Source organism: Danio rerio, chromosome 19 (assembly GCF_052040795.2).
Source record: "Danio rerio strain M-AB ecotype USA chromosome 19, GRCz13ab, whole genome shotgun sequence".
Classification (NCBI taxonomy): domain Eukaryota; kingdom Metazoa; phylum Chordata; class Actinopteri; order Cypriniformes; family Danionidae; genus Danio; species Danio rerio.
Genome location: NC_141039.2, coordinates 26161548 through 26171654, shown reverse-complemented (window position 1 = coordinate 26171654; position 10107 = coordinate 26161548). Strand labels below are relative to the sequence as shown.

The window sequence follows — 10107 nt, the reverse complement described above, 5'->3', positions numbered from 1 at the left end:
TCTAGGAACTGTGAACTTTATTCCCTTTCTGCACAAAAAAAACAGTAAAAAAAATCAAGGTGGAGAAAAAAATTATTCAAGGTATTATTTATTTTAAAAGTTAGATTCACATGTTAGATTCTACATATTCATAGATTCCATCATGTCACCATTCATTAACCCATGATGCATAGCATTAATATTCAGAAGTTGCAAAATATTGTTAAGTTCCATAAAAGTCTACATATACATACATATTTTCTGCATTATAAAATCTGCATTAAAACAGTTCAGCTATGAGATAAATTAAGCAAAAAGAGTCAGTAACAACGATAGTTTACAATTTTCCAAAACAATTTTGGTTGACAGTCTGTTAATCACAAACTCAAACAAATGATCTTACCAGTAGATATGAAATCAATTTGTTAACAAATTGCAAGAGTTTACAAATGAAGGAATTAAAGGACAATTCACAGAAAACGATTTAGAATATACTGTATCATGGATTTTTAACAGTAAACCTACCTGAACTGGTCAGTGTCATTTAACAATAATGACTGCAACTGTTTCAAGCTCAAACTATTATAATTCACACAGATTTTTCATTGTTTTGGAGTAAAATCCTCACATTCCTTAATGAGATTCACCCTTGAGAGAGGGAATTATGGTTCCACCATGTTCAGTTCTGTGCTTAATTGCAAGAGCACTAGAACAATCTCCATACTTAAAAATACAAATTTATATAGAGAGATTTAAACAGATGTTAATGAACAAATCAAGCAAAAATGAGAATCATGCCATAAATTAATCGGACTCAATCCATCCTAGACAGACATGCCTTATTTTTTTCAGACAATCATAATCAAATATAATCAATATCCTGGCTAACACTTTTGGTATGCAGTGAATGGTGCATCCATCTTTCAAAAAAGTAATACATGTTACATGATTCTAGTGGGTTAGTAAATGCTTTTTAAAGTCAATGATTAAAAAAATACAAATCACTTGCATATCTGTGTTACAATACACAATGTACTGAAGGAATAAGTTTACAACAGATGAATTTTTTGGAGTGAGTTGTCTTTGTTATAGGGTAACTAGTATATGCCTTTATGGCATAGCTCACCCCAAAAATTGTCAATTCTGTCATAATTTTTTCACCCTCCACTTGTTCAAAACCTCTTTGACTTTGATCTCCTTTTTCTGTTAAACACAAAAGAAGATATTTTGAAGAATGTCAGAAACCGGCGTCTATTAACTTTCATAGCATTTTTGTCTTAGTTTGAATTTCAATGGCTACCAGCTTCTGACATGTTTCAAAATATATTCTTTTGTGTTCAACGGAAACTCAAAACTTTGAATCCAATCGAGAGCAAGTAAATGGTGGGTAAATTTACATTTTTGGGTGAACTATCCCTTTAAAACTAATAACAGTTAATAAACCTTTAAATATGGACAGTATTCTGACAAAAAACAAATAGTTTTGCTTCAGGGATTGATAAACTGGAGTCTAGAGTCATATGTATTACCTTTAAGATTGATAAATGCACTTTTTGAAGTTTAAAAATCTCGGGCACCATTCACTGCCATTACATGGCTGTGAAGAGCTCAGCTATTATTTAATACAAGGAAAAAATTGTGTTTGTCTAAACAAAAAAAAAAAAAGGCATGAACATCTATGATGGCAAATTTTCATTTTTAGTTGAACTCCTCCTTTAAATTACTCCCAAACACTGCTTTTATTGTTTGTTTTTATTCAGATAAAACCAGATCAGGTTTTTAGTTTTTCCACACACAGAACAGACTGCTTTCAATGTGCAACTAAACTGAGAGCAAACATTCTCCTTTCCACTATCTACTACACAACACAAGAAATGTAGTTCAGGGCTTGAGTTTGAGCCAGGGATGGACTATAGTGAGAATGGACAGAATAGAGGATGTCAGACCGCAGGCCCCCACAAATCCCGACCCCGTTTGGTACAGACCCAGCCTATCGAGTGGGATGAAGATGTCACACATGTTCTTCAGAAGGTCCAGGAGTAGCGGAGGGTTGTTGCGCAGGACTGTGATCAGCAAATGGACCTGTTTGTTGAGTCTGGCAGAAAGCACAGGGATTGGTGGCAGTGGAGACAGCCCTGAGGATGGAGACACGATTGAAGGGAACTCTCCGTTTTCTGGGGTCGGCGTGAGGGGAGACGGACTGGAGGTAAAGCTTTTCGCTGAACCGCCGCGTGACTCTCTCTCCATCAGGAGACGGATTTCATATGCATCTCGTGTTAGGTTGAGGATGAGTGCGAACAAATAGTATCTGTTTACAGAGGGAGAAAGTCAATTTATTGCATTGAGAATCTCATAACGCTTAAAATGTTTAAATAAATGCAATCTAGAACCTAAAGGTGCAGGTAAATAGTTGTGGTGTAACAAATCACAAATTCCACAGTTCAGATCACACTACAGTTTTTGAGTCACGGATCGGACCATTTTTCGGATCAGCAAAAAAGGAGACAACCAACGTCATTTTCTTTCCGTTAATACAAAAATATTACTGCAACAACCATTGGTTTTTAAAAAATAGAACTTAGAACCTGTTTTTAAATCAAATAAAAATAAAAAAAGAACCAGCTAAAAAAAAAGGAAAATATTCAATACGAAAAATGATCTTTGCTACTGTTTCTGATAATGATAATTATAGAAATCTAACATCTCGTACAACATATTTATTTTCAATGAATGATTCAACAATTTTCACATTAAACTTTATGTTTTGGATCGTTTTTTGAAAACCTATTCAGTGACATCATTTGGATGGTTGGTTGCACAATGCAATTGCTACAACATTCACCAGCGTCAAGTTCCATTAAATGTTGATTTTAATCTTTACCATAAATATCAGTGTTTATATCTGGACTATAAACTGTTCTCCCAGTTCTTCTGTGCTTTTTAATTGTTTGTGACAAACTGACAAAAAGTGTAAAAACTGCATCTCTCTCGATAATATGCAGATTTGAACGCATTGCTTTGAAGGATTAATAAACATATGCAAATCATTATCATTTATCATTCATGTTGCGCGGGTTTGAATTGAGATCACAATCTTCTAATGTTTAATTGTGCAGCTTACACTGAATGCATTAGCCTAGGCTAAACAAACAGTGACAAAAAAACACATATTTAATAGATAACCTAAGAAAGCATTTAGGTGGGTCCCATCACAACTTTTTGTCATCATTATATATTACAGGGAAGTCAAAATGCTTTCATACACTGATTTGAATGACGTGTGAGGTGATCTCTGTGCAATCATTATGAATATCAAATTAACCTATAGGTTAAAAAAAAAATTATCTGGGGGTCACGTGTAATCCGAACTGTGGGTTGTGATCCGTTACACCCCTAACAAATACTGTCAGTTTTCATTTTGGGTGAACTATCCCTTTAAATTTACATTTTAATTTATTGGCGACCCCTGGTGGCTGCTTTTATAGTCGTTTAAATTAGCAGAAAAATCATCAATCTTCATTTATTATAAAAGTAATCTAAATAAATCTCATACTAAATTATTGTTATTGATCTACTTTATATATACTGCCTGCATGACATATTAAAATTTTGGAAGACATATAAACTAAAATTAACTGATGGCATTATATTTAAAGACTTTTAGTGTAGTTGATTTAAAAAAGACAATTTAAGCTACAAAACACAAATGAATTGTATTTTTAAATCTTTATACTTTATCTTTCTATACTTATACTTTAAGTTTTATCCATTTGACAGCAAGACTTTAATAATTAAAAATATAATAAAACTTTAGTAAGATGATTTGAGTCCATTTCAGCATATTTTGTTGTTCAGTTTGCAATCTCATCAAATCATTATTTGACCTACATTTTAAAATAATAATAATAAAAAAACTTAAAAATGATACACTTTACTTGCATTTATGCTTTCTAAATTGTATTAGATGAAAATGCCAAAATTACATGTCTTATTTAAAACCTAAATTAAATATAGAAACTATTTACTCATTAAAAATACTAATACAAAATAAACATCAAATGTCAAGTTAATGTCTGGTTATAACATTTTTAAACTAAATTATTCACTTAATAAAAGGAACAGGTTTAAAGTAGACAAAAAAAAAAAACACACCTAAATGATCTCTGGCTCCATTTGTTTTGGTCCAGTTCAGGCAGCAGTCCTGTTTTTCCGGCCCACAGTACATTATCACAGGCAAAATACATGGCTCTGTTCAAATGAGCCACTGTGATGCAGAGACGCAACACACAGTCTGACAGATGAACAGTGCGTTTGGCGGCTTCCAGAGCTTCAGCTGAGTTTCCCAACCACATCACTGACAAAAACACACAAAACGCACTCAAACACTGAGGCATATTAACATTGAGGATGTGTATGATCACAAATCAAATTTGTGAGTTTTTAGGAGGCATACTGTATGTACTGTAGTATGCACTGTAGTTGCTTATATGAAACTTACATTGGAGAACAATGTGGGGTGAAAAGATTCAACAATTTCACATACATTTTTTTTAAATATATGACATTTTGAGCATGTCATGAAATTTCACATTTTTATAACAGACCATTCAAATAAATATCTGTATAAAAATAAACCAGCACTTATTTTAAGCTATATCAGTGAGACAACAAAGTTTGTAAATATAAAAAAAATATTTTCTGTACCATATATAGAAGCTCTACTGTGTGAGAACATCATTTCATGCCATACAATTATTCGACATTCATTCATTCATTCATTCATTCATTTTCTTTTCGGGCTAGTCCCTTTATTAATCTGGGGTCGCTACAGCGGAATGAACCGCCAACTTATATAGCAAGTTTTACGCAGCAGATGCCCTTTCGCCTGCAACCCACCATTACTAGGAAACATTCAAACACAATTATTCACACTCATGCACTACGGACAATTTAGCCTACCAAATTCACCTATACCGCATGTTTTTGGACTTAAGGGGAAACTAGAAGAAAGCCACTGTATTAGACATACAGTAATATCAGTACACAATAAAACTGTATTATATATCAAACAAAGAAAAAAAAAATTCAAACTAAAACAGCTTTATAATGATGAATATAGTGTACCAGCTACTTTTTATCGTATTTTTACCCTAATATGTACAGCTTTGCTGTGCTTATGATGGATATTTTATTATATATACTGCATGGTGTTGCCAAAGACATGATATTTGCTTTAATTTCCCTGCCATTGTTTCTTTAAGACCAATATTAAAGTTTTTTTTTTGGAAAGAGAAGACCTTAGTGTAGCCAATGATGTGCTTTGGTTAAGCCACATGACATGCAGTGTTTTTCTGTGGCATGATTTCTCACAGACTGGCGTTTATTGCGAGTATTGCTGAATGCAAATGTAAACATCAATAAACAACAACTCATGTCAGATCCATAAAAAAAATCTGAAACATCACCTCCAGTAAGTTATGATGACATATTCATTCGTTCATCATATTCATTCTTTTTTTTTTTTATTAAGTTTTCTGTAAATCGTTTAAATGTATGTGTTTCCAAATGGCAACACTGTACAATAGTAGAACGTGCAATATTGCAATGAGTTAGCTAGCTAGCAAGGTCAGCTGTGAACTTTTAAGTTGTAACAATAACAACATGAATGCTAGTAATATATTGTAAAACCTAGTTTTAATGGCAATACTACTTTTGAATAGATATGAATACAGGGAACATTGTATTAGCGAGCACCACCATGTTTTAATGCAAGTGAAAGAAGAACAGGACAGAACTGGCTCTTCCTGCAGATGAAAGTGAGGTGGGTTTTAGTGAACATGAGAATGATGCAGACTGGACATTTGCAGCGAAGAGAGCAGTGATGCAGACACTTTAATTTAGCTCTGAGGTATACAAGACAGGCGTAGTAAAGTTTATAAAGTAATACATAAACATTGTTAGCTAGAAGCTACATTATTCTGATGTATCTGGATATATACTGGATATACTAGACTTATTTGTTTGTTATAATGTTTACTGGAGAAAATGTTTATTTACTGTATGTTGTATACATGACAATACAATATTAGCTTTTTAAGACAATTCATTAAAAAAGACTGGAATTAAAGCTGTTGGAATATCAGTTGTTGAAAGTATATATAAGGTGTCATTTATAAGTTCTGTGTTAAAGCTTATAATACTGTAACACGAATTAAATCATTTCAAACATCAAAATTATTAATTATAAGGAAAGTTTAAATTTGACATTTCCAAGTTGGACTATGGCAACATACCATAAAGTACATTTAAAAAATACATTTTTCCCAAAAAACTTTTTAGCACTTTAAGTTAGCCATTTAAAAAAAAAGAAGAAAAAGTCAAATATATTTTATAAAGATCTATCATTTAAATTGGAACTAATGTGTGAATTTCATTATATTTCAATTCAGTACATTTCTTTCCTGTTATTACAATTCAGTATCCTGTTTTTAATTGTAACGTACATTTTCTGGTGAGGCTCATGTGAGCTTCCAGCTGTTTGATGGTGTTCAGCAGCTCTGCTCTCGCTCCTCCTCTCTGCAGTGTGTATCCCAGCAGTGTGCAGGCGTACTGAGCAGCCCTGTTTAACACACAATCAGTTACACAATTAACTGCATTTAAAGGATTTGGACAGATGCATCCTGCATTAGACAGTTTCTCTGCATTAGATTAGAAGACCGTAAAAGCAAGTGGCATGTGCACTCAAAAAAAAGGTGATTTTTTTTCCATGTAAACATTAAGATTTATCAGTAATCGGCTTTTTTATTAGGATTCTTGACATTTAGGCAAAAAAAATACAGTTCTGCCATGCATCTGTCATTTTTAACATTTATGTTTTCCTTTTTCAGTTAAATAGAATAAAAATCTCCAAAATGCACAATATTAAAGGGATAATTTACCCAAAAATTGAACACAAAACAAGATATATTTCTTTAAATGTTGGAAACCGGATGCCAGTAACATCTGTAGTAAGAAAACATCTGTAGTAAGAATTTAAAAATTCTTCACAATATCATCTTATCTGTCACATAAGAAACATAACTGTAACATTTGTAACATACGAAAACTCCAATAGGTTTGGAGCAAGGGCAGGGTACGTAAACAATGACAGAATTTACATTTTTGGATGAACTATACCTTTAAGTGTTTTTTTTATTACAAATGACCAATTTGTGTCTGTGTAGCGGAGGCCAGCTAGTGAAATGCTGTGCAGGTACACTTCACTCCTCTGACCTCAAAAGGTGTTCTAGCGACAGACGTTGGAGGTCATGGTCTTTAGTGTCTTTGTTAGAGCAACCAACTCCCATGCAAAGAATCAGCAGTTCGATCCCAGCTCAGAGCAGATTAAGTAGTGTAGGACCAGAGGGGTTACTTTGGGTGCCGTGACCCAGATGGGAATGAGGTTTAGGGGGCTGAGTGTAGCGGAGGCCAGCTAGTGAAATGCTGTGCAGGTAAACCTCATTCCTCTGACCTCTAAAGGTGCTTTAGGGACAAGCACTAGAGGCCATGATCTTTAGCCTCCTTGTTAGAGCAACCGACTCACACACATAGAGTCGCCGGTTCGATCCCTGCTCAGATCAGGTTGGGTGGTGTAGGACCGGCAAGGTAACATCTGTAGATGTCCATTAAAACCCATATTTTAAAACTTAATATATTCTGTGAATACTTCAGCAGAGCTTACACCAAATTTGAATTATATCTACATTCTGATGTTTTTTTAGAAAAAATTGTCAGATTATAAACAAAATGTTATTCCACAAAAATATGGAAAAGTGTAATTTTCTGTCTGTTCAGAGTATTTTTTAAAACAAAACAAAAAAACTCTTCTGAATAAACTTCTACTATGTAAAAAAAATTACCAGAACATCGCCCAGTGTTTACATTGTAGTGCTGGAAATTTAAGCGAGTGTATAATAGATCAAGTAATTATAATCTAAACAACTATATAAAATTGCTGTAATACAAAAAAAATAAATAATCAACTAGGGAAATATGGAGATAACTATTAGTTTTTTTACTCTATTCGCCTGCAGTGACTAGCCTTAAATAATGTATACGAGCTAGTGATTTTAACAAAGTAACGTTACAGGAGACTTGATTAACTACAATAGTATCGCCATTAACCATATTGACATGCTACACAGATGTAAATGAACATAACACAAAAATCAATAGCTGCATATTTGCTACACGCTGTAGGCTACAATTTCAACGTAGCTCTATTGCCTCTGTAAACCAGTGCTGCATGTGTGCAGGAGTGCAGTGTGTGTTTGTGTACCTGAACACGCGCTCTTTGGCTTGACTCTGCGCGCTGAATCTCACCCACGAATCCATCATCGCCAAACACACACACACAGACACACACTGGGCCTCTGCGACTAGTTCAACGATATTCAGACTCAGAAACAACTGAACAGGCTGACCGTGAAGATCCTTGACGGTTTTAGAGAGTACGTGCTCTTGTCTGGGGTGAGAAGCGGGAATTATTTGGCATACTTGCTGTGTTGCACTTGATGTTTTAGTCGCTTTGACAGTTTAATCCCTGAACGGCGGCTGAGGAGGGACACGCAGTTCGCGTTTGGTTAAAGTGGAATCTCATCATAGGGTTGTCCTTGAATAACACTGAGTTCGCAGTGTTTTAAGATGTACAGAAATGACCATTAAACAAACGCAAAATGGTCTATTTATTTTTTATGAGATTCATTTAAATTACTTTCATTATAACAGAAGGTTTATGGATTTTATGCTAGTTTACTATTCAAAATAAGCAGCCACCAGGGGTCGCTAATAAAATAAAAGGTCTATTTAAAGGGATAGTTCACTCAAAAATCTAAATTGACTTACTATTTATTTACCCAAGTGGTTCCAATCCTTTGTGAGTCTCATTCTTCTAATAAATTCAAAATAAGATATTCTGAAGAAAGCTGAAAAGCTGTAACCATTGACTTCCACAGTGGTAAAAACATATACTATCCAAGTCAATAGTTACAGGTTTCCGGAAGAACAGGTTTTCTTCTTGTGTTCAACAGAAAAAAAAGAAACTCATAAAGATTTTTAAAAAGTATAGAGTGAGTAGATGATGACAGAATTGTCCTTTTTCGAGTGAACCTGCTTTAATGACAACAGCCAAAAGAAAAACATCACTGATAATGCAAAAAATACTATTATTAAAACCATTCCAGAAATAATAATTCATTCATTCATTCATTTTTTTTTGTGACTTAGTCCCTTTATTAATCAGGGGTCGTCACAGCAGAATGAACCGCCACCTAATCCAGCATATTTTACGCAGCGAGATGCCCTTCCAGTTGCAACCCAGCACTGGGAATCACCCTTACATTCACAAACATACACTACGGACAATTTACAGTAGCTTACCCAATTAACCTATAGCACATGTCTTTGGACTGTGGGGGAAACCGGAGCACCTGGGGGAAACTCACACTAACACGGGGAAAACATGCAAACTTCACACAGACATGCCAACTGACCCAACCGGCGCTCAAACCAGCAACCTTCTTGCTGTGAGGCAACGGTAGCCACTGTGCCACCGTGACGCCCAGAAATATTAATTATTATTATTATTATTACTAGTAGTAGTGGTAGTGGTATTATCAGTGCTACAATGATTATTGTCTTAATCAGAAGTATTTTTTTTATCATTTAAAAATGTCAACTATTCATTCATTCTCTTTTCGGCTCAGTCCCTTTATTAATCTGGGGTTGCCACAGCGGAATAAACCACCAACTTATCCAGCACATGTTTTACACAGTGGATGCCCTTCCCATCACTGGGAAACATCCTTACACACTCATTCACACACATACACTTAGGATAATTTAGCTTACCCAATTCACCTGTACCGCAAGTCTTTGGACTTTTGGGGGAAACCGGAGCACCCGGAGGAAACCCACGCAAACATGGGCAGAACATGCAAACTCCACACAGAAACGCCAACTGACCCAGCCGAGGCTCGAACCAGCGGCCTTTTTGCTGTGAGGTGAACGTGCTACCCACTGTACCACTGTGCTGCCCTGTTATTATTATTATTGATTTATTCTATTTTTTTTAAATAACAATCAAGACTG

The 10107-nt window shown here is 34.7% G+C and overlaps 1 protein-coding gene across 1 annotated transcript; it reads right to left on the bottom strand.

Moving 5' to 3' along the window:
• Positions 1-72: 72 nt before the first annotated feature.
• Positions 73-8555, bottom strand: pex11b (peroxisomal biogenesis factor 11 beta). Its single transcript, NM_001045854.3, has 4 exons — positions 8297-8555; positions 6483-6598; positions 4132-4333; positions 73-2287 (listed from the first exon to the last, which is right to left on the bottom strand). Exons 1-4 carry the CDS (start codon positions 8350-8352, stop codon positions 1861-1863), a joined length of 801 nt encoding a protein of 266 aa, NP_001039319.1. The 5' UTR covers positions 8353-8555; the 3' UTR covers positions 73-1860.
• Positions 8556-10107: the final 1552 nt, after the last annotated feature.